This window comes from Mus musculus, chromosome 4, assembly GCF_000001635.26.
Source record: "Mus musculus strain C57BL/6J chromosome 4, GRCm38.p6 C57BL/6J".
In the NCBI taxonomy this organism is placed as follows: Eukaryota; Metazoa; Chordata; class Mammalia; order Rodentia; family Muridae; genus Mus; species Mus musculus.
In genome coordinates this window covers 137,943,984-137,969,239 of record NC_000070.6, presented here as the reverse complement: position 1 = coordinate 137,969,239, position 25,256 = coordinate 137,943,984, and the positions used below count along the sequence as shown (strand labels likewise).

Here is a 25,256-nt window from a genome sequence, read left to right as displayed (position 1 = left end):
AGTCAGGAGAATCAGAAATTCAAGACCATTCTTGGTTACATATTAAGTTCAAGGCTAGCTTGGGATATATGAGACCCTGACTCAAAAAACGAAACAAAATAAAAAAAAAATAAGTAAAAAGCCATTATGGTGTTGCCTGCCATCTGAGCACTGGAAAGGTAGAAACAGAAAGGTCACCACAAAATTGAGGGCAGTCTGGGCTATATAGTGAGTTCCAGGGCAGCCTGGACTACATAGAGAGAGCCCAGGAGCCTGAGGAGGAAGAACATGTGCTCTTATTTTTTTAAAAAGATTTATTTATTTATTATATGTAAGTACACTGTAGCTGTCTTCAGACACACCAGAAGAGGGCATCAGATCTCATGGCAGATGGTTGTGAGCCACCATGTGGTTGCTGGGGTTTGAACTCAGGACCTTTGGAAAAGCTGTCAGTGCTCTTAACCGTTTTTTTTTTTTTTTTGCTTTTTGTTTTAATCTATCTATCTATCTATCTATCTATCTATCTATCTATCTATCTATCTATCTATCTATCTATCTATCTATCTATCTATCTATCTATCTATTTGAGACAGGGTTTCTCTGTGTAGCTCTGGCTATCCTGGAACTCACTTTGTAGAGCAGGCTGGCCTCAAACTCAGAAATCCACCTGCCTCTGCCTCCCAAGTGCTGGGATTAAAGGCGAGCGCCACCACACCCGGCCAGTTCAGGATTTCTTAACGGTCTGTTTGCCTTCTAATGTCTAAGGACTAGGGGGTGGGTCTTGTCAGCCCCAGCAGCTCTCTCACCTGAAGAACTCTGGGCTCTTTGGCCTCAGGAGATCAAGCGACAGGATGTGGATCCAGGGCTGAGTCCCTTGTGTTCTGGTGCCACCTAGTGGTCGTAACGTAACACTGCCATGTGAAACTGCTTGAGCCAGCCCACGCCCTTTGTAGAACCAGGGATGTACCCAGGTTCTGGGCAAATACATGGAAATGATGGGAGCCTAGGCATGGGCTCCTTGATACCCCAGGTGTGTCATGCTTCCGTACTAGGTCAGCTATGGGTTGTGCCCTATTAGTCTCTGGCTCCGGGACAGAGGCAGATGGATCTCTGGGGCTTGAGGTCAGCCTGGTCTATATAATAAAGTTCCAGGCAGCCATGGCTATATGAGACCTTGCCTCTAAACAAAACGCCTAACACCTCCTTAAAGGCCTATACCACCATGTTTGGTCTTTATTTTGTTTGTTTTTAAGATTTATTTTGTTTTAATTTATGACTCCATGTGAGTGCCTGCGTGCATGTGTGTACCATGTGTAGCTTCTCTCCCAGATACACATTCATCACATGATCAAACTGCACTTCCTTACTTGGTACCACTGTCTCAGGTGTGACATAGTTACCTGTCTTAGGCATCACATGACATGCTCACCTGGGAGGGACAGGGGACACACATTTCAGCATGAGGGTCCTAGGTTCCATCCCCTGCACACCATAAACTCGATGTGGTGGTGCACACCTGTAATCTCCACTCTTGGGAGGTGGAGGCAGGAGGATCAGAAGTTTAGGGTTATCCTCGGCTACACCGAAAGTTCAAGACCAGCCTGGGCTACATGAAATTCCGTCTTAAAGACACAGAACAAAACAAAACAAAAATGAAAATAGTCTTGGGTACTGCTGTGCATCTTCTCATTAACAGCAATCAGCTTAATGCATTCTGCTTAAGATAACAATGTAACCATGGTGGCTGTAACAATGTAACCATGGTGGCTGTAACAGTGTAACCATTGTGGCTGTAACAATGTATCTTGGTGGCTGTAATGCACGACAGGGAGGAGATGCCCTGCACCACACCCATCCACAGACAGTGATGTTGGGATCTGGGTTGTGAGTACAGTGGAATTACAAGCATTTATAGCACGGACCTTTCTGTGCATGGGTAGAACATGTCTCTGCACGGATTCTCATCTTCACTGAAGCACAGTTGTCTTCTGAAGTTATTTGTCCTTGGGCCATTTCTGAAGTGAGGTCTGTGAGGCATTTAAAGACTTCCTTAACTTCTCCTTCCCGGGCTGGAGAGATGGCTCCGTGGTTAAGAGCACTGACTGTTCTTCCAGAGGTCCTGAGTTCAATTCCCAGCAACCACATGGTGGCTCACAACCATCTGCAATGGGGTCCGATGCCCTCTTCTGGTGTCTGAAGACAGCTACAGTGTACTTACATATAATAAATAAATCTTTAAAAACAAACAAACAAAAGACCTTCTCCTTCCCACGGAATGCCTCTGCCTAGCTCTTTGGCTCACACAGTTAAGGATTTCAGATCACTTACATTTTTCCAGTTGTTCTTGACGCAGCTCTGTTCTCTCCACAGTCCTCAGCTGCAAGGGAAAACCCTGAACAGCCAGGCAGGAGGCTCAGGTTTTGCATCGGGAGAGGGGCATTACTGACTTGGCACAGATGGACTGTTTATGAAAAGGAGGGAAGAGAAGAGCAGTGGGGACTCAGGGCGATGAGAACTGTCAGTACTCTTGGTTGCTAGGAAGAGGGTCTGTTAGGAGTACCGTCGTCTGCAGGCCAGGGCCTGGGGGTACAGCAGGAAACTGACAGGAGATGTCCCTTCTTGGGGAAGGGGTGGGCAGTAGCTAGTGTGTGTGCATGGAGTATACACAGAAGTCCATCCTGTGTGTGCATGGGTGTGACGTCACGGAGCCAGGAGAGAGGCCTGGAGCACTAACACCCTCCCTCCCACGACAGCCAGAGGAAGAGCCAACCCTGTCAACACTTGGATCTTGGCCTTTGAACCTTGAGAACAATGAGATAACAGATTTCGGTCATGTTAGGCATCGAGTTTGAGTTTGTGGTGTCTGTCACAGCACTAGCAAACAGACACACCCTAGTCAGAAAGAGACATCTTTGTGGACTAGGAGGCGAGGAAGGGCTTCCTAGAGAAGGTGATGCTGTGTGGGACCTTGAAGGATGGGTAGGAGTTTATGAGGCAGAGATAGATGCCCAGGGAGAACACTGTAAATGGAGACTGTGTAGAAGATAGCCAGAGGAGGTGGGTACCCTGAGAATGCCAGCTACCGCTCACTCAGCTCCCCTTAGGCCCAGGAAATGAAAACACTAGAGACTTAGATTATACCAGCCAGATTTATAATGATAAATCTCCAGCCCCAAAATACCTGTGCAAAGAATACACAACTCAGTTAATATAAATACAAGCTGCATACCTAGATTGGGCAAAAATACCCTACACTGCTCTATTATCCATCTATGAAATCCCTAGCTACTTGTGGCTCCTCCAGACCACGTTGGGTCTGCTCCACCTTCACCCTCTTCTTCCTCCATCTTCTCCCTTCATCCTCCCTCTCTTCTCTCCCTTCTCCTCCTCCTCCTCTCCCTTCTCCTCCTCCTCCTCTCCCTTCTCCTCCTCCTCCTCTCCCTTCTCCTCCTCCTTCTCTCCCTTCTCTAAAACTTTCAGCTGTGCCTTTTCCTTCCATTGCCCAGACACAGGCTCTAGCCTTCTTTGACCAATTAAGATTTCACCTGACATCACCCGAGTGATCTCCTCCTCATTGGGACACCCCTCTTGAGGGCGCAGGAAATACAAATAACAATCCACACCAGGCTTTGTTTTTTGTTTTTGTTTTGTTTTGTTTTTGGAAACTCTAATCAAGCATCTGGGACTGGAAAGTCCTTTGCTCTAAGACAATGGAAACCCGATTTTCTCAGTGTGTGTGTGTGTGTGTGTGTGCGTGTGCGCGCGTGTGCATATGTGAGGGTGCATGTGTGCTCGTGGGTATTTGCATGTGTGTGCGTGGGGGGAGGAGGACACTGTTCTCACCAGCAAGGAGTACGTACAAAGCACCTCCTGGAAGGAATGGCTGGGGGTGGGGGGTGGCACAGGCAGCAATAACCTGTTACTCCTCAGGGTCTTAGACTTCTGAAAGAATTGGTAGCTTTGTGCTGTCCAGGGTCCCTCCCATGATCCAGGACACACATCCTCCAAGGACAGACACACAGACACACTGCTCTTGGTATAAGTACTTTATTTTAATTATAATAGTGCCACACCAAAACTACAGTAGCACAAAACACAATAATACAAAAAAATAAGAGTCCCCAGCTCCAAACCCCATGTCCTTGTGCCTGCAGGGAAACTCCGGGCTTGAGAGAAGGGGTCTTTCTGAGGGCAGATGCCCTTCCCGCTACCGCCCTTCTCAAATCTCTGGAGGGGCGGGGCTTGGGGTTCTGCTTTTGTGCCCATCCATCCCTAACCAGTCTGCGTCTTCCTGCCTTGGCTCCCTGCACACCCTGAGCAATGTCCATATGGCTGAACCCAGTTCAGGACCCCGCTTCTAGATACCAGTATCCAGGACTGCCACTCTATGGAGAGGCAAGGCGACGGGATAGAAAGGGCAGATGATCCAGACCCAGAAGGTCCCCCTTTGTGTGGCAGGGCACGGCTCCAGCACCTTCCTGCCTTCTTATGTTACCTTTCCCCCGAAGAGCCGAGACCTCGAATGTGTTTACAGGGACCAAGAACCTTGCCAGGTGCCTGCTTGTAGTTCCCATCCTAGCAAGCGGGGCCGAGACCATATTGTCTCTGCGTCTTGGTCAAGGAGGACTCCGGCTTCCAGGTGTGTGTGTGTGTGTGTGTGTGTGTGTGTGTGTGTGTGTGTGTGTGTGTGTGTGTGTGTGTGAGCGCACGCCGTGCTGTGTGGTGTGGGAGCATGGCCTGCCAGGGGCTGTAATGGGCACTACTAGGCTTCTCCCACACATATCACAAGAGCTTGCTCCCTGCAGGAGTCATGAGAACTGCGGTGAGCGCCACCTAGTGGGAGCCCACATATCTACTACGTGATGCTGTGGGTGGATGACTTTCTGCCATTCCCTGGAGCCCAATGGGGCTGGGAACATTCCAGTCTTGGCCTGCTCTGGCTACAGCATCCACCTCCAAAAAAACAGAGAGGGGGAGGGGGTGAGGGGAATCCCTCTATCTACAAGGACTGAATTGATTCAATGTGCGTGCCACGGGTGGCTGAAAGCCTGAGAGGTCAGCAGCTCCTGACACTGGACGTCTATCTGGAATGGCTGTCCTGTAGGCAGGTTGGGGTGGTACCCTGGGGCTTCTGGGAATGGGGCTATGGTGTTGGCTTCTAGTCAGGACACTTGGGGGCTCCACTGGGAAAGCAAGCCAAATGCTGCCTCCTAGTGGGGCTCAGGGTCTGCAGCCTGGGGTAAGGCACTAGAGAAGGGGGTCCCAGGAGCCAGGCCAGGGCAACTACAGGCTACAGAGCTTGGAGGGAGAACTGGGCTGAGTTTTTTTTCCCCTTTCCCTCTGCACAGAGGATCAGTGAAGCTGACCACTTCAGGATGTCAGAATTGCTACAGAGAGGCAACGGGTCTCAGGGCCAGAAGAGGTGGGACCAAAAAAAAAAAAAAAAAAAAGACATCTTTGGACAACAGGGTGCATCTGGTGGGGTGTGGGTTCTCAGCTCCAACAGGCTCCTATGTTCTAGTCTAGAGTGTTCGGGTGCCACGTGATATGAAGGTCATTACTCTGCCTTTGTGCTGCCTCAACTATCACTTGGGTATCAACCCATCCTTGTTGGGCTTCCCATGGTTGGACTCCAGCGACAGGACAGGTAAGCTGAGAAGGTCACGCCCATAACCAGGCCCTTCAGCTGCTCACCCCCTCTGCCTGGGCCCCTACATCTCCTGACTGCACCGGTGACTATAGAAGTAATTACACCAGCAATGGGCTAAAGTAGTGCTCGCTCAAACTGGCAGCCTTCTCCACAGCCTGGGGTTCCCAGGGGGTAAATTAGTGGGGTTTCCTTTGTCCACAGGTTGTTTAGAAAAAAGAGAACATAATAAATATACTAATCTTTTCTTTTCTTTTTTTAAAAAAAAAGTGTTTTAAATGTATTTTCCCTGAAGATTTCCAGTGTATTCCATAATGCTTAAAAAATAGTCTCCCCAAAAATATATCTTTAAAGCATTTGACACAGTGGTATTGTGGTGTATCTGGCATTGGATGTGGGCAGGGGGCCATGTCCCACTGCCATTGTCAGTGTGAGGCCCAGGGCTGGCAAGCCACCAGCTTGACACATCCAAAGGCCCGCCTAGCATCACGCACCGGTGTCCAGGATGCCGGAGCTTCACAGGGGGTCAAATCTTGGCTTCGAGTGGTGAGGCTCCATCCATCTTAGGCTTAGGATGGCTGCATACTCTCCAGAGTGGGGAAGGGGCCCTAGGCCGAGGGGCTGGGAGGAGGGTGGCAACATGGCTCCGCTGGGAGCTAGCTGCAGCTCCTTCCCTTTTTCTGTCCGTGCTCTCTGCGCTTTAGCCCTTACCAGACTTCGCACTTGTGATGAGGGTTCATGGGAGAGCCAGGCGGGCAGCGAAAGTGTTCTGAGAACTCCTTGGAGTTGGAGAGCGAGCCGATGACCCGGAAGCGAGAGGGGCTGTGCGGATCCGTGATGAGGCCTTCGTGGGAGCTCTCAGGTGTGCGGACAGAGCACCAGACCTAGGGGTGGTGGGTGGGGTGGTAATGAGGGGAAGCTGGGGTCACTGTGGGGGCTGAAGCTGCTGCACTGGCCTCCTTACTACAATAGCAGAATGAGCCTGACATCGCAGTGAGCCAGGAGCGGGTGACATAAGGATGCCAGAGGGCAGATACGCCTACAGGTGGCACCCCCTCTGCAGGGGTTTCTGCCCTTTGCCCCTCCAGCCAGAGCAAAGGCTCTGACCCTCCTGCACCTGGCTCATTAGTCTGCCAAACGTTACTCAGACACCTTGGCGGCTTTGATCCAGAACTCTCCTTTGCTGGGAAGGACACCCTGCTTAACTGCCTGATAATTCTAGGCACCAACAGAAGGCTTGTGGCTGGAGGCACATTCAAGGACAACCAAGTTTCAGAAACTTCTAGAACCAGGCATGATGGCACAAGCAGTGTCCTTGGAGGCCAGGAGAGTGTGTCTGGCCTCCCGGAAACCAGAGTTATGGATGGCTGCGAGCCGCTATTGGGGTGCTGGGAACCAAACCAGGTCCTCTGTAAGTGCGGCAGTGCAGTAACCACTGAGCTATCTCTCTCCAGCATCCTTCATTCCAAGCTTAGTCCTTCCTTCCTTCCTTGCATCTCACCTCAGTATAGGGCAGTAGTTCTCACCCTTCCTAATGAGGAGACCCTTAACACCTCATGGTGTGGTGACCCCCTACCATAAAATTGTTTTCATTGCTACTTCATAACTCTAACTTTGCTACTGTCATGAATCATGATGTAAGTAACTGTGTTTCCTGATAGTCTTGGGTGAACCCTGTGAAAGGGTCATTTGACCCTCCCACACACCACAAGTTGTGACCCACAGGTTGAGAGCCACTAATAGAGAGATGGGATGTCCCAAAGGCAGTCGGATGACTTAGGAAGGTGCCATGTGAGAGGAAAGTGCCTCTGGCTCTGAAGTTCCTGTACACCCCCATGATGGGCCACACCGGCCTTTTCCCCCCGGTGAGCTCACCTGTGCAAATCCTAGGAAGAAGAGCTGGTTGCTGGTGAGACCCAGGGTGGGCAGCGTCTGCTCAGCTCCGTTCTTCTTTACCCAGTTCTGGTACGCCTGCGAGGACAGAACAGCAGAGTTTAGACATGACACCGCACGGATGAGGGCCGCCACCGTGGAGGAGGTTTAGGGGAAGAGGGGCATGTCTGGGAGTTGGCTTCCTTCTGTGTTCCCATTCAAAAGGGGATGAATTCAACCCTATGGCCTAAAACACACACTCAACCATGACAGCTGTCAAATGCATGCTTTCTGCTCCAGCCTCTTTCCAGATGTGTTTATCGTAATGCTCCCAGCCAGATACCCAAGATGCATCTCAAACTCCACACGGCACAAATGGGATGACAGCTCTCAGCTCTCTCCATTCTCACCTACACACACCACACACACACACACACACACACACACACACACACACACACACACACACACACACACACACACTTAGAGCTTCCCCATCATAGTCAACAGCCCTCTTGTTCTCCCCGCAGCTGCTTGAGCCCAAAGGCTAGATAGAACTCTACAGTCTTTGATTCCTTCAATCAAACCAAACCTCCCAGATCCGACCACGTCACCCTGCCCAGGCACCTCTTGTCTGACTGGTTACCCTGACTCAAGTCGATTCTTTCCCAAGTGGAGGCCTCTGTGAGCCTTCCCAGGTGGTTGTGCCTGATTTCCTTGAGAGCTGGGGACAGGAAACCTTCCACAGCTTTGTGGGCGGGGTCCCGGCTGTACCCACTCAGCCGCTCATAGTTTAAACTGGAGCCACAGATAACACAGGAACGACGGGCATGGCCTTGTTCCTCGGAACCATGGAAACAGTGGGAGGGCTGAATGCTGCTTGAAGGCTGCGGCCACAGCTCCTCCACCCCCCCCCCCGCTCCCTGCCACCCACCTTCTAAGAATAATTATCAAAATTTCTTTTAGATGTATTTACTTTTATGTGTCTGAGCATTTTGCCTGCATGCATGGGGTTGTGAGCCATCCCATGGGTGCAGGGAACCAAACCAGGACCTCTGGAAGAGCAGCTGTTGCCCTTAACTGCTGAGCCATCTCTCCAGCCTGTTGTCCCCGCTAAGAACCCTGTCTTCAGGGCAGAACTGAAGCTCCCCGCCTCAGCTGCACGAGTTCGTATAGCTCTCATCCGGGCTACTTGCCAGCTCAGCACCCTCATTCGACTCTGCCCCCGACTTCTTCCTGTCCCTCAATGTACCAGGCTGGGATCCATCTCGTGGCTTCTGCATTTGCTTTTCTTTGTACTGAGACGATGCCCCCAGCTTTTCTGCCTCTTTTTAGAATTCAGGCACGTCCAACCTGCAGCCTGTGGTGTTAATGATGCAGTGATGCAGCCCCTGACACACAACCATACGCTCACTTAACACAGGAGGCTGTGTGGGTGTGTGTTTGACAAGGTCTCAGCTAGCCCAGGCTGTCCTTGGTCTTGCTCACCATCATCAGGCCTGGTTTTTACAGAGTACCAGGGATCAAACCCCAGGCTTCATGCATGCCAGACAAGGGCTCAACCAGTAGGGTTTCACCGGCAACCAGATTGTTTTGTTTTGTTTTTAAAGATGTACTTATTATGCATGCAACGTTCTGCCTGCATGTACACCTGCTCACCAGAAGAGGGCACCAGACCTCATTACAGATGGTTGTGAGCCACAAGATGGTTGCTGAGAATTGAACTCAGGACCTTTGGAAAAACAGCCAATGCTCTTAACTGCTGAGCCATCTCTCCAGCCCCAGATTGTTTTTGAAACTTAATTGTGCAGGGTTTTTTGTTTGTTTGTTTGTTATTGTTTTTTTACATTTCATGTGCATTGGTATTTTGCCTGCATGCCTGTCTGTCTGAGGGTGTCAGAGCCTCTGGAAATGGAGCTGTGAGCTGCCATGTGGGTGCTGGGAATTGAACCTGGGTCCTCTGGAAGATCAGCCAGTGCTTTTAAGCGCTGAGTTAAAAGCACCTCTGGCCCCCAACTGTGCAGTTCTCAAGCATGACATTTGTTGGCAATAACATCATGTTGTAATGTCAAAAGGTCTCGGAGATCCCCGGTAGGCCATAATTCAAATGTTGTCCCTTCCAGAAGGCCAGGCTTGGGTCCTTAGTCCATCGCTGGCCCCATTTAGTGCCTTTCACACAATCAATAGCAGACAGGCTCTCCCTTCTGTCACCAGGCTTTTCTTGCCTGACCTCGGCCTCTGTGTATGTCACAGGCTCTGTGAGAGCAGCTCCCACCTGCCAGCTTCACTCTTGGGCCTCAGACACAGCACAGGTGGGCAGAAGGCTCTCAATATATACCTGCTGACGGACAGAGGCTAGGCCAACTTTGATATACTTCTGAACTCAGTTCCCGTATCTGCAAAATGGAGATGAGATGCCAACACCAATTCTTGAGCAATGCTGGCGACCTGGAGTCTGCTCACAGCACGGCCCAGTAAACACTGCTTTTCTGAGTGTCTATTCTTATGGTCACAGCTAGGAAGATCCTCTGTATTGCCCTCTGCTAGGTCTACACCTTTTCCCAGTCTGTTTTCTCTTCTACTTAACTTAACTGACATCTCAAGAGTGCCTCTCTGGGTCACCTGTGGGTCCAAGTCACCTGGTTTCACCTTCCCAATGGCCTACCAGTCAGGTGTTAACAGTTTTCAGTCACACAACTCAGGTGAATCATGCCAGTCCCAGGACTCGAACCCAGAACCCTATCAATGCCCCTGCTGTGATCTACATGTGCAGTGTCCTCCACTGGTTCATGTTTGAACACTTGGCTGCCAGATGGTGCAGCTCTCTGGAAAGGTTGTAAAATCTTTAGGAGGTAGCGTCTCACTGGAGGAAGTGGGTCACTGGGGGCGGGCCTCCAGGCTTACAGCCCAATCTACTTCCTGTTTGTTTTCTAAGTCCTGTCTGCAGAGGGGATGTGACCAGTCAGCTCCCCCCACCAAAAAAAAAAAAAAAAAAAAAAACAGACTATATCCCCCGCTGCAAACCAGAACTCAAAGTATTTTCTCACAATGAAAAAAGTGGCCGCCAGGCGTGGTGGCACACGCTTTTAATCCCAGCACTTGGGAGGCAGAGGCAGGCAGATCTCTAAGTTTGAGGCCAGCCTGGTCTACAGAGTGAGTTCCAGGACAGCCAGGGCTATACAGAGAAACCCTGTCTCCAAAAACCAAAAAACCAAAAAAAAAAAAAAAAAAAAAAAAGAAAGAAAGAAAGAAAGAAAGAAAAAAAAAGAAAAAAGTGGCCAATACAGGCCCCCTCCTACCCAGAGCCCCACTTCTGGAAGGAATGGCCAGGCTGTGCAGCAGGCCCGATCCTTCCCGTGTCTCAGGAAGACAGGTTTCCAGCAGGAAGCCTTCTGTGGGCTGAGCTCCTAAATTCACTATTTTCTCAGTCGGCACTCAGCCACTCCATCCTGAGAAGCCCAGGGGCGTGGAGCTTCTGCCCCGATCCTCTCTGCCGACGAGACACTTGAACAGACTCAGACCCAGGACAGTGCCCATGAGGAGTGGACGTACCCGGTAGGCCGCCTTGAGTCCCCCGTTGTCGGCAATGTTCTCCCCGAGGGTGTGTCGACCGTTCACGGGCTCCCCGTTCACGCTGTAGTTGCTGTATTGCTGCACCATGCACTCCGTCTGCTGCTTGAACGCCTCCACGGACGAGTTCTTCCACCAGGGTCGAAGGTTCCCATCCTTGTCGTACTCCCGACCTGTGGATGACGGAGGAGAGTGGTCACTCAAGGGACCCACTGATGCTCCTCTGGGGTATGTGGATGGGAGCGACTCATGGAAAATTCAAGGGCACAGAGGACCAGGGCTGGCCTTTTTAAAAAGAGATTTATTTATTTTATGTACACGAGTACACTATAGCTGTCTTCAAACATGACAGAAGAGGGCATCGGATCTCATTACAGATGGTTGTGAGCCACCATGTGGTTGCTGGGATTTGAACTCAGGACCTCTGGAAGAGCAGTCAGTGCTCTTAACAGCTGAGGCATCTCTCCAGCCCCAGGCTGGCTTTTAATACTGGGCCCTGACCCCAAGGAATAGATTCCCAGCCAGGGCTGCCAATGCCAGGACCACAGGTAGGACCCAGCCTTTTCTTCTGGGCTATGGGATCCCCCAGGCAGGAGGCAATGCGTGGGATTCTGGTAGTTAGCTAATGATGAGGCCTGACTGCCATTTCTCTGAGGAGATAAGTTTCTAGAATGGTAGAGAACTGTACACTCCCTGCCGAATACTACTGCCAACCTCTAAGCAAGAGCGCTCTCCATACTCAGGGGCTTTGGAGTAGCCCCTGACCTTTTCACTGATACATGGAATCCTCATATTCGTGGTATAGATAAGAAAAGAGAGGTGTGAACATGTGAGGAGACCGGCTGAAGCTCATTCCACCAAGCTCTGAACACTAATCCCTCTGTATGACTCTCCTTCGAAGTGAAGGGAGGAGGGGCTGGAAGCAGGCCAGTTCTATCTGAATGCGCCCCCCCCCCCAGCAACCTGTACCTTGATCATCGAAAGCGTGAGTCAGCTCGTGGCCCACTACGACACCAATGCCACCGAAGTTCAAGGCGCTGGAGAAGGAACATATAAGTGAGGGTGAAGCCAGCTATAGGACCCAAGACATAGCAGCGACCTGCAAGGGCTTCTGGGAATATGGCTCTTGGAGATAGCTGGAGGCTGGACAGAGTTAGTTACACTCAACTGTGTCCTCTGGGGGCCAGGCATGTGTCTATGTCACTCAAGAGAGTTGGGTCTTAATACTCATGAACGGACAGAGAGGGTGGGGCCACACCAGCCTCTGCCGAAGTGTCACACAGTATATATCCAGTCTGGGATTCAAATCTGGGGCCATGGCTTCCAAAGCCTGTCTTCAGGGGACACAGGCAGAATGTCTGCTCTCCAGCTCCGGGACCCTGACTCTGTGACATGCTCCTCCCACACCCTCTCTGCAGAGTTAAGAGCGGTCAGGAGGGGAGGACTGGGGCCACAAAAGCTGCTTCCCAACTCCAGGCCTTCTAGGTCTGGGCACCAATGGCTCAAGGAGACCGGCCGGTTAAACAGTCAGTTATGGGCTCTGGGCCAGACTGGATTGGGGATTGCTGAGGCTGGGGAGTGGTTGGGCTAAGACATAACCTACTTGGGTGAAGAGCGGGTATAAAATGGCGCCTGCAGTATTCCAGCTGGAAACACGATCTCGTTCTTGGTGGGCGAGTAGTAAGCGTTCACCATGGGCGGCGTCATACTCCACCTGCAAGCCACAAGCACACGTGAGCTCTCCCGCAAACCTGCTGGAAGGGGAGGGGGACGTGGCTTAGAGACCGTGGTCTGGAAGCTGGGCGTGGTACACTTTGAGAGGCAGGGGCAGGTGGATCTCTGTGAGTTTGACACCCACCCAGTCTACAGAGCCAGTTCCAGGACAGCCAGAGCTACATCATAGAGACAAACTGTCTCAAACAAACAAATGTGGCTTTTGGGAGCTGAGGGATGTGGGTCAGAGTGGAAGAGTGTTTGTCTTAAGATGTACAAAGCCCTGGGTTCAATTCCCAACACTGTGTAAAACAGATGGCAGTGCACGCTGTAATGCAGGCAAGAGGAAGCAAAGGACCAAGAGGTCAAGGTCATCGCCATCCCATCCTTACAGTCACACATCTGAGTGCCAGGCTCAAGATGCTTTTAGCAGCAGCTCTCAAATGCCGACCAAGGCTGCCCTCAAAGGTGCTCTACCAAAAACCACAGAAGCTGCCTGAAATGCTATCATTGTGGAGGCAGAGCCAGGAGGTGGTGGCACACACCTTTAATCCAGGCCCTTGGCAGGCAGAGGCAGGTGGCTCTCTGAGTTCAAGGCCAGCCTGGTCTACAGAGCGAGTTCTAGAACATCCAGCGCTACACAGAGAAACCTTGTCTTGAAAAACAAAAGCAAAGATGTGGAGACAGGAGGATCAGGAGTGCAAAGTCCTCCTCAGCTGCGTAATGAGTTCAAGGCCAACGTGGGTGACGTGAACTTGCGTTTCAACCCCCCCAACCCCCAGAAAAAAAACACCACCATCACCACCACCACCAACAACAACAAAAAACCCAAAACAGGCAGCGGGCAGGTGACTGGGGAGCAGGATCAGAGATCTGGAGCTTGCTAGCTAGACTAGTGACTCTGGGTTCAAGAAGGAGACCCTGCCTCAACAGAATGGAAGCTAATGGAGGAAGATGCTTCCATCTCCCCCTGTAAGCTCCACACACGCAAATAAGCACACATGTGCAAACAAACAAACAAAGCCAGAAAACCCCCTCTAGGAACAAGCCTCAAACCCAGACCGACAAGCCACACTCACTCTCTGAATGTCCCTGAGAGGCTCTCTAAGCCCAGCCCCCACAGCACAAGCCTCTTGCTCTGCGTCACCCGGTGGGCCTCGCCCACGAAGCGCATCAGAGTTCTTATCCTGCTTCCTTTCCAGAGTGGCTGACAAACCACAGGCATGTGCAAGCAGATACTGCACATTTTCTTGTGGATGGGTGGGGTGAGTTCACAATCTCTGGGAAAACAACTGATGTCATCTGTTACCCATGACAAGAATGTAAGGTTTCAAAATAATCTTGGGGTGGGCTGAGATGGCTCAGTGACTAAGAGCACTGGCTGCCCTTCTAGAGGACCTGGGTTCAGGTCCCAGCTGCCATAGGGCAGCTTACAATGGCCCGTAAATCCAGTCCCAGGGGATCTGATGCTCTCTTCTGGTCACCAGAGGAACTGCATGCGTGTGGTAGACATATATACATAAAATAAATACATGCGTAAAATAGGTAAAAATCCTTTTCTTTCTTTCGTTCTTCCCCCACCCCCCTGAAAAAAGAGTTTCTATCTGTTGCCCTAGGTCTTGGAAGTCCCTCTATAGATCAGGCTGGCCTGGTAACTCAAAGATTCGCCTACCTCTGCCTCCTGAGTGCTGGGATTAAAGGCATAAGCCACAACCACCCAGCTAATTTTTTTTATTATTATTATAAAAGGGATAGTAATATGTACAAGCATTAGACTATGCACAACTATTAAAGTCTTCCTCTTTCCTGCTGGGCATGGTGGAACAGACTTTTAATTCCTGCACTTGGGAGGCCAAGGTGGGCAGATCTCTGTGAGTTTGAAGCCAGCCTGGTCTACATAATGAGTTCCAGGAGAGCCAAGGCTAGGTAGAGAGACCCTGTCCCAAAAAAATCCAAAAGAAAAACCACGACCAACAAAAACCTTCCCACTTCCTAACTGGCTGTCTGTGTGAGGCTGGCTTTTCTATATATACTCTTAAGCAAACTGTTAGAGTGGATGATATAGAGGCAGACATGAGAACCCAGCTGCCTGCTAAACCAGAAATAAAGAAAGCTGAGGAGACTGGGGCTGAGCACAGTTGTAGAGAAAGGCTGATTCCACCCCCAGAGCTGGTCCTGAAAACAGTAAACCTCTGTTTTTATCAATACCTCTGTTTTTATCATCCACTCAATTATCTACCTACCGAGAAAAGATTCATGGGAGCTAGAGAGATGGCTCAGCAGTTAAGAGCACTTTTTTGTTTGTTTTCTTTTCTTTCTTGTTTTTTGTACATTTTTGGTTTGTTTGTTTTTCCAAAACTTTGGAACTCACTCTGTAGACCAGGCTGACCTCAACTCCGATCCGCCTGCCTCTGCCTCCCCAGTGCTGGGATTAGAGGCGTGCACCACCACTGCTGACTGCACTTGTTGCTCTGGCAGAGGACCTGGATTTGGTTCTCATTATCACATGGCAGCTCACAACCATCTGTGTCTCTCGATCCAGAGCATCTGACCCCTCTTCTGACCTCTGTGGGCACCAGGCATGCACACGGTACACAAACAGAAAAGCAGGCAAAATACTCATCTATGTCATGAAAAACATTGTAAAGGTTGCCAGGTAACTGTGGGGCAGAGCCTAGAAGAAATGCCGAGACGAGGAGCCACACACCAAGAGAGGCAGCCAGACCAAGAGGGACTCAGAAGATCGGATGAGATAAATCAGTGAAATCAAATGGACAGAATCCGGCATGCAACCGGCATCCAGTAACTGCTGAATGTCACAAGAACTCCAGAAGGCTGAGGCAGGAGGATAATGAGGTCAGGAGGAAGAAGAAGAGGAGGAAGAAGAGGAAGAGGAACTGATAATGCCAGCTAGCCCTAGAGTGAAGCTGATTCTTGTGGGAAACAAAGCCAAAAGCAGGAAATATAAATTAATCTAAGTAGACAGCTAAGAATTGTATGTTAATTCAAGTCAGCTAAACCGATCTGTAAAACATTCACTTATATAAAACCAATCAATCCATCAATCAACCAATCAATCTTTGGGCTGGAGAGATGGCTCAGTGGGTAAGAACACTGACTGTTCTTCCGAAGGTCCTGAGTTCAAATCCCAGCAACCACGTGGTGGCTCACAACCACCCACAGAGTGAGCAGATGTGTCATAAATTCAATTCCCAACAACCAGATGAAGGCTCACAACCATCTGTACAGCTATAGTGTACTCACATACATATAAATACATACATACATACATACATACATACATACATACATAAATATATAAATCTTTAAAAAAAATTCAGATGAATTGGCAGCCCTGCCTGTGCCCATCTGAAGCCCATCTTTTGCTTAGAGGAAACAGGTGTCTGAATCTCCTGTCCACAAGAGGGCGCCAGAGGCAAAGGGGAGTTGTCATCACCTAGGTTACAAATTCTGCAAAAGATGTTTTGGAGTCAGAAAGTTAATCTGAGGAACACTGAGCTGAGAGGGCGTCTGACTTTTCTGAAGAGATGTTGTTTGTTTGTTTTGTGCTGTTTTTGTTTTGCGACCAGGGCACGGAACCCAGGGCTTCATTCACACCAGGCAAGTTCTCTACCCATGAGTATTATATACATGCTTAGCTAGAGTGAGTCTGTCTGTCTGTCCTATCTATCTATCTATCTATCTATCTATCTATCTATCTATCTATCTATCTATCTATCTATCTATCTATCTATCTATCCATCCATCCATCCATCTATCTATCTATCTTTGTTTGTGTGCGGTGCATGCTTGAGTGTTATTTATTTGTGAGTGTGGCATATGCACATGTGTGCACACGTGTGTGCAGAGGCCAGAGGTCATTGTTGAGTGTCTTCCTCTACTGCTGTCCATCTCAATTTCTTGAGGCAAGATCTCTCATGGTACCTGGAGCTTGCCAGCTTGGCTAGGCCGGCAGGTGGGACAAGCTCCGGGGTCTTGTCTCCTTTGCCTGCACCGACGTGACAGATCACAGTGCCTCCATACTTCTATAGCAAGCACTTTTTTTCTTACTAAATAAAATACTAACACACCCAAAGCTGTGTGCAGCGGCATGTGCTCACTGTGAGGCACTGGGGACGCTGAGGCAGGAGGAGCAGTGGAGCTCAGGAGTTCAAGGCAATCCTGGACAACATGCTAAAACCCCATCCTCAAAGACAGTGGAAGACGGACACTGGGTCTCCCTACTGGTTATTCTGATTTAAGAGGCTCTGGGGTTTGTTTGCACGGTTGGGGATCAAGGCTAGATCTTTGCAGGTAAAAGGCAAGCACTCTACCAACTGGGCCACACCCCGGCACCTAGGTTGTGTCTCTGAAAAAGGCCCTCAGGTGCTCCTGCTGTGGTACAGCTTGGTTCAGCAGTTCGAGTGGCTGGGGCCCATCCGGAATCTTCTTCAAACCCCTATGGAAAAGCCACCACTTTTGTTCATGGGGAATTGAGGACCACATGGGGGCCCTGCCCAATGATCCAAGACCATGTTTTTTCCTTCCCACGGGCAAGAAGGAGAAGCAAGCTCTGACGGCTGCTGAATCAGCAATGCTGCGTGCGACAGGAAGCCGGCTCTGTTCGGCTCCGGGGTGCTGACCACTCTGCTAGCAGGCCAGGTGAGGGGTGATGCTGACCCACCCACCCCCAGCCAGGAACCTTGCTGGCCAGAGAAGCACCTCCATCCCTCGGAGGGTGCTTAGAACACCTGTCTCTGGTTCACAAACGCAAGCAATGAAGCCAAGTGCCCCCCCCAACCTCAGGTCACCCTGGGTCTCCCGGTGTGCAAGGAGCCCACACCTTGGGGAACTCACTGATCTCTGTTGGGAGCTTTTCTGAGCTGGTCAGCTGTGACCCTCCATGAGAAGTTGAAAAAGCGCATGGCGTTCTCAAAGTAGAGATCAGGAACTGCTGTGTACTGAGGAAATAAAGCAGAGACTCCTGTAAGAGAACGGTTAGGCTGGGCGTGGTGGCGCATGCCTTTAATCCCAGCACTTGGGAGGCAGAGGCAGGCAGATTTCTGAGTTCGAGGCCAGCCTGGTCTACAGAGTGAGTTTCAGGACAGCCAGGGCTATACAGAGAAACCCTGTCTTGAAAAAAACCAGAGAACAGTTAGGCTGGGAACCTTCTAGAATTGTGAGAACTCAGGCCCCACAAGGCCAGAGAGTGGAATGGAGGGCTCAGGTTCTCTCTTTTTGTTTGTTTGTTTGGTTGGTTGGTTGGTTTTTCGAGACAGGGTTTCTCTGTATAGCCCTGGCTGTCCTGGAACTCACTCTGTAGACCAGGCTGGCCTCGAACTCAGAAATCCGCCTGCCTCTGCCTCCCGAGTGCTGGGATTAAAGGCATGCGCCACCACTGTCCTGGCTTGACTCTCCCTTTCAAAGACACCCTAGAACTGTTACCCAAGAGTGCCTGAGAGGGTCACGATGCTATGTGCCACCCTAACATAATAGCACTTGGGACTTCAGCAAGACTATGTCCAGTGCTGACAGACATATCCTATGCCTGTCTTAGCTAATATGGTCAGTTTTTAAAAAGATCTATTTTATGTTGAGTGCACTATGGCTTTCTTCAGACACACCAGAAGAGGGCATCAGATCCCATTACAGATGGTTGTGAGAACTGCCCAATGCAGGTGCTGAAAACCCAACTCTGGTCCTCTGTAAGAGCAGTACGCGCTCTGAACCACCGAGCCAGATCTCCAGTACCTCCCTTAATCTTTGGATCTGTCTGTCTGTCTGTCTGTCTGTCTGAGATAGGGTCTACCTTATAGTCCAGGCTGACTGTGAACTTGCCAAGTAGCCAGAGCTGGCCTTGAACCCTGTTCCTCCCGCCCCAGCTTTTGGAGTGCTAGGATCAGAGATGCACATTGCCCTGTCTGGTTACTCCCCCCTGTCCTTTTTTCTGTCCCATGGTGTTGGGGCCCCTCCCTGGAGCTGGCCATTCCTAGTGAGGCACAGAGCTTATGTTCCAGTAATAACCACCAAACAATGGGTGATGGTGGCTCTGGGGAGACAGGGGCTCCCACTGACCCAGGAACATAAAGGAACAGGGGAAACCTTCCTCATGCCCATATCCCTAACCCCACCCCCCCATCACGATGGTACAGGCTGAGAGCCACCACCCTGGCCTTTCCTCACATGGGCATCGGGGAGTCTGAGGGGCATGTGGAAGCCACTTACGTCATTGAAGACTTTGTCCAGCTCCTTGGGGTCCATGATGAAGTTGGGGTAGCCTATCATGTTGTAGATAGCATCCGCCTAGACAGGAGGGATTGGAGACAGTCAGTATCAACTGATGCTGGCCAAGCCTACCCCAGCTCTGCCCCAGCTCTGTGGGGTCCAGGCCAAGGAGAGCCAGGGCTAGCCTCCTGCATCCTTAAGGATTCTACATCTTTTTTCCTGGAAGGAGTCTGGTAAATTCTGATGAAATGTCATTTCCTGTAGGCGAGCATCATGGTTTGGATTTTATGCATTGACACTGAGTTCTGAGCAGAACAGTGCTGAGAGGCAACTGGGTCACACAGCCTTCCGTGGTCCTCATGAATGACAGCCACAGTTGCAGGAACGAGTGAGGACGGGGGTTATTTACCACAGGAGCCGGCTCTTATGAAAGGGTTGGTCTAGCCTAGCCCCTTCCCGGGTGTGCATGCCCCTCACCCTTTCCCCCACCCCCTTCTGCTATGAGATGTCTCCTGACACTATGCCACTGGAGGCTTCAGGATGCCCTGGGTCCCACCAGAGTCACAGGACCCAATGGCACCCACACATGCTCACTGTCAGAGGCCCTCCCACCCACTTTCCTCCTGCAGACACAGCTTTGAATCTAGACTGGCAGCCTAGGGCCTTGTGAACCACCAGGTAGCCTCACCTTCTCCTTGGCTGATCTCCGAGTCTCTTCATCCATCCATTTCAGAGTGCTCAGACTCTCCTCAAACGCCTTCTTGATCTCCATGATGATCTCACTGGCCTGAGGGACAGATGTCACATCAGTAAGGGCTGGGCTCTGGCATCACCAGGAGCTCTGTGCCTAAGGACACTGCCGGCCGGTGCTGGTCAGGAGGACTCATGTTTCCTACCCGTCCCCTCCTTACAGAATCCTCCCACTAACAGAACTGGGCTCAAGATGAGGCAGACTTTCAGGAAGTTGTCAAAGTCTCTGTTGCAGGACTTTCCAGAGCCTCTAACATGGACTGCGATTCCTTCTGAGAAGGCTAGAATCCATAGTGGGGCACCCCTAATCATGGGAGGCACGTACTATATTCTTACTGTCTTCTGCAAAGGTTGCTTTCACAAACATGGGTCCCAGGGCAAAGCCCAGGTTGTTTTCTGTGTCACTCACACAAAACTTCCAGCGAGGAATACAGGTCCAGACGGACCGGAGCAAAGAAATCATTTTAAATGGAATGAGTTGGAAATCTTGGAAATCTGTTTTGGAAGGACAGTTTCTAAAAGGTTGCGATGAACAGTAGCAGCTCTGGAAGGTAACTATGTCATGGCCTGACCTGGAGGTCAGAGACAGGTTGGAGACACGAGAGAAGAGGACAGAGGCACCTCAGAGCAGCGGGGGTGATGTGCTGAAGGCGGAGAGACCTTGACTCTGGCTGGAATCTATGTTAACTGCAGACTGACATAGTCTCTGTGCAGTCCGCATTACTAGTGACCACAGCTGGGGCTGGGGCTCAATTGGTGGGGCGCTTGCCTAGTATGTGTGGGGCCCTGGGCTTGATCCCCAGCACCCCTAATCATGGGAGGCACGTACTATATTCTTACTGTCTTCTGCAAAGGTTGCTTTCACAAACATGGGTCCCAGGGCAAAGCCCAGGTTGTTTTCCGTGTCACTCACACAAAACTTCCAGCGGGGAATACAGGTCTGGAAAACATAAGACATGGCTGTCAGTGGGGCACACACATGATTGTACATGGGCCGAGCCCTCCTCCCCACTTTCCCTCCAGGAACCGTGCCGCCAGGGGCCTGTGCTTTCTCCTGGCGCTTCAGAGATACGTTTTCTGACCCAGAGGAGGCTACTTTAGGCACTGAACAGAGAAGACTCAGGGCTAGGAATACAGCTCCGTGACAGAGTGCTTGCCTGGCATGCAGGAGGCTGTAGATTCTGTCACCAGTACTGAAGGGAAAATAAGATAGGCATGGTGGCCTTGAGTTGGTGACCTGAGGTTTGCGACTAGCCTGGGCTACAGAGTAAGATTCCCCTTTCTCTTCTGGGACCTGGGGATGTAGCTCAGTTACAGAGTGTGGGATGCAAGGGGCCCTGGGTTCATGTCCCAGCTTCACATAATGCTAGGTGTGGGGCTGGGTATGGTGGCGCAGGCCATTAATCCCAGCACTCGGGAGACAGAGGCAGCTAGATCTCTGTGTGTTCCAGGTCAGCATAGTCCATATAGTGTGTTCCAGGCTAAGAGCTACAGAGTAAGACCCTGCCTTACGCACAGACAGACACACAGACACATACACAACTGAGCAAGGTGGTGCATACTTGTAATCCCAGCACTGAAGAAGTAGAGGCAGAAGGACCAGTGTCAGTCACCCTTTTCAGATACATTGTAAGTTCAAGCCTTGCCTGGGCTACTTGAGATCCTATCTCAAACACACACACACACACACACACACACACACACACACACACACACACACACACACACCTAAAAACAAAACCAAGATAAATTTCCCTCCAGGGTCTTGGAGCAAGTGAGGGCAGGTAAGGTAAGGTGGTTGGAGTGGGAAGTCAGTCACTCCCCAGCCTCCTAGCATAGCCCCGCCTCCTCCTGCCTCCCAGAGGATGCAGGGAACGTCTACTTGAACAGTACGGAACCTTCCCAGGGGGCCAGGACCCCACCCTGCTGCAACCTCCTAGAGAGACCACAGCTCCAGGACAGCAGAAGTCTTCTTTCTCCTCCTGAGGCCTCACGTCCACAGGATGCCTGACCAGCATACACTACAGACAAGGTGGTGGCTGTGGCAGAGATCTGGCTGAAGCCCTGGGAGGCCTCGCTCCCACTCGCTCCTGCATGGCAGCCCTGGTGGACAGTGTGACCACACACGGGCACCCTACTCTACATAAACAACTGCTGCTTAGGGGGTCCTCTTCACCCTGGAGAGCTGGCAGTAACAGCCTCTCACACTCCAGAAAGCCTAATCCATATCAGCCCCAGACCGATCACAGTACAAATGCCCATCACAGGCAGATGGGTAATCAAAATGTGAAGTACCCTACAGCAACATGTAGATAATAATCAAAATAACAAGGTCTTCCTCCTCCTCTTCTTGTCTTTTTTTTTGAGACAGGGTTTCACCATGTAGCATTGGCTATCCTGGAACTCTCCCTGTAGACCAGGCTGGCCATAAACTTACTGTCTCTGCCTCCTGAGTGCTGGGATTAAAGGCGTGTACCATCACTACGCCACCAAAATACAGGGTTTTCATATGTGATGCATCAGTTGACACAGCAAGGAACAAGAGGCCAGCCTGGGCTACATGAGACCCTGTCTCAAGACAAGAGGGCAGGGGAGACAGCTCGGTGGGTAAAAGGGCTTTTTGCACAAGTCTGACAACTTGAGTTCAATTCTCAGAATCCTTGATAGGAGAACTGACCCCGAAAGTTGTCCTCTGACCTTCACACACACACACACACACACACACACACACACACACACACACACACAGAGAGAGTAAATCAAGAGAAAAACGATGGCCTCCACATGAGGATCACATGTCACACAAGGGAAGCAGCCATCGATAGAGCGAAGGGTCTATAAGCCACCTTTGCTCCCAATCCGTTTCGTTGCTAAGATACCTCTTTGCTCTTTGGCTCAGTGTGCTTACTTCTTGCTCACCTCCTGCTGGCTCATGTCCCCTCCTGGGCCCCCACGGACAGCAGCTCCCCCCGCCCCGCCCATGTCCCCCCCCCCCCCCACAATGTCTCTCTTCAATCTCCTCCCTTAGGAGACCCACAGCCACTGCTGCACCGGAACCACGGTCTCCCTCATCCCTGGCCCATGCGCAGTGCGCACGCACGGTAGCACGCTCACCTTCTTCGTCCCATACATAACCTCCATGAACTTCTCGTCGGCGTCCTGAAAGCGCTGGTCCAGGAAGGAGCTTGTTTTGCGTACCAGGTTCCACATCATGTAGTTGTTGAGCAGACTGTGGTGACAGGACCAGGGAGAGTTCAGAGACGCCTGGGTAGCGTTCAAACTCCATTTCTGCCCCAGGCCCTCCTCCAGCCTGCCCATACAACTGCTGACTGATCTCTAAGCACGGGGACCATAAGCTCTTGAGGGTCAAGCCCAGCTCTTCCACCACAGAAAACCTCTGGTATTTAATGCAATTGCTTGTATGCCGTTGGTACTCAATAAATGTCATTGCTTGGTGACTCCATCCCAGCTAGACTCAAGGTTCCATGATTGGCAGCTCCTTCTGCCCCACCCCCAGGGTACAGGAAACTTATCTGTGCCTCTGCTGTGCTTGCAGGCCTCACCTTTGACCATTTAATCTAACCACTTGCCCAGGGCAAGGTAAACTAACACACGTATACGCGATGGAATACTACTAAGCCAGGAAAAATGTCTGCAGCGTTGGGATCTTGTGAGGGAAGATGACAGAGGCCATGGGCAAAACATCTGCTCTTGTTCACAGGGGGATGCCATAGATCAGGAAACCGCTTATGTATATGTATAAACACAAATACACACAACCTAGGAGCTCCTTTTTTAAAAAGGATCTATTAAATGCTCTATCTGCAGATACACCTACATGCCAGAAGAGGGCACCAGACTCCACTACAGATGGCTGTGAGCTACCACGTGGTTCCTGGGAATTGAACTCAGGACCTCTGGAAGAGCAGTCAGTGCTCTTAACCACTGAGCCATCATCTCTCCAACTCCTAGGAGCTCCTTTTTTTCCTTACACCTTCCAACACTTCTGCCTTTAAAATGTAAAAAGTATCCCTGAGTGTTAACCGAAACCAGTACCCAGTTTTTACTGGGTCTCAGGACTGGCCAGGACTTCCTTCTCGTAACTCTTCTACCTCTCACAGCCTCTCCGTATGGTGGGAGAGGGACCCAGGGGAAGGATGCCAGGAGGAGCTGGGATTCGAACCTGTAGTCAGAACCAGGAGCCTCCTGCAGAAACCCACCCAGGACTCTTTTTCTGAGACTGAATGTCACTTGTTCCCCACCCAGCCTGAGGAAGCCATCCCAGACCACCTTGTTCCGTCAGCACCCTGTGTGTCGCCGTTACCATTTGTCGGTGTTGTTGATGAGGGTGGAGACTTGTCTCAAGTATTCCTTGTCGTAGACCACGATTGGCTCAGACTCATTGATCTCCACTGGGTAAAAAATGGTGTTCAGAAAGGGTAACCAGTTGATGGCAGGTGCCAAGGTCTGCAAGGGAAGAGGGTAGTGTGAGGGTGGCCAGGGCACTTCTACCTCAGCCCATGTCTCCGGCCATTCCTCAGAAGGCTTTGTGGCTTTCTGACTAACGGCAGGTATGAAAGATGTTGTCCTGTCAGAGCACAAGGCAGAGAGAGCCAGGGCTGGCTGGCCAGAGTGTCTGTCTGTAGCAGTTTAAGGAGCCAGTGACAAGACCTCATCTAAAGAGTAGGTGACCCAAGTTTGGTTCCTAGCACACACGTCAGGAAGCCCACAACTACCCATAGCTCCAGTTCCAGGAGATCCAACACCTTCTTCTGGTCTCTGTGTGCATCTGCACAGCCATGTACATATCCTGAAACACACACATACACCACTAAAAACTTAAAAAAGAGACCTCATTTCAAAGCTGGTGCAGCGGAAGCCAGTGGTACTTGGGAGGCAGAGGCAGGTGGATTTCTGTGAGTCTGAGGCCAGCCTGGTCTACATAGCAAGATCCAGGCCAGCCAGAGCTACACAGTGAGAGCCTGTCTCAAAATAAGTAAATAATAAAAAATGGGGATAATTGTGCCTTTTCTTTGGGCAGGACCATTTGGAATTATATGCATGAATCTTTTCCAATACACGTGCCACACACATGGGCTTGATGGCTACCACTGAAACTTGTAATTTCCTTGTAGTCCCACTTTAAAAAAAACTAGCAAGAACCTCATTTGAAGCGCTGGGATTAGTGGCACGTACCGCCATATCTGCTGTCCCCATTACAAAACATATTTAAGGTCATCAGCTTGGTCCAGGAGCCATCACCCGCTGAGCTAACTCTGGACCATCATATGAATTTTTTTTTCCCCCAACAAAGTATTACTATGTAGACCAGGTTGGCCTTGAACTTGAAGTGATCCCCCTGCTTCTGTGTCCTACTAGTGGGGCTCACCTTAAGCATGAGTCCAGCTGTGTAGCTTTAGACACTCAGTTTAGTGCGGCCACCCCTCCCCCCTCCAGCCTCAGTTTCTCAGCATTTTACCAGGCTGAAGAATTCTACTCC

At 50.7% G+C, this 25,256-nt stretch overlaps 1 protein-coding gene across 4 annotated transcripts in view; it reads right to left on the bottom strand.

The window, feature by feature from the left end:
* Positions 1–4,010: 4,010 nt before the first annotated feature.
* Ece1 (endothelin converting enzyme 1) overlaps positions 4,011–25,256 on the bottom strand; it is a 102,993-nt gene continuing 81,747 nt past the window's right edge. For 3 of the 4 annotated variants that reach the window (NM_001369179.1, NM_001369177.1, NM_001369178.1), the window contains 11 exons: positions 24,081–24,223; positions 22,871–22,985; positions 20,586–20,696; positions 19,695–19,793; positions 19,007–19,084; positions 17,639–17,742; positions 12,672–12,782; positions 12,038–12,105; positions 11,051–11,241; positions 7,502–7,597; positions 4,012–6,510 (listed from right to left, as the gene is read on the bottom strand). In NM_001369179.1, the coding sequence (NP_001356108.1) occupies positions 6,334–6,510; positions 7,502–7,597; positions 11,051–11,241; positions 12,038–12,105; positions 12,672–12,782; positions 17,639–17,742; positions 19,007–19,084; positions 19,695–19,793; positions 20,586–20,696; positions 22,871–22,985; positions 24,081–24,223 (1,293 nt within the window). In that variant the 3' untranslated portion in view covers positions 4,012–6,333. Of the gene's footprint in view, positions 6,511–7,501; positions 7,598–11,050; positions 11,242–12,037; positions 12,106–12,671; positions 12,783–17,638; positions 17,743–19,006; positions 19,085–19,694; positions 19,794–20,585; positions 20,697–22,870; positions 22,986–24,080; positions 24,224–25,256 lie in introns of all 4 variants that reach the window. The other variant, NM_199307.2, reaches the window with a different exon arrangement.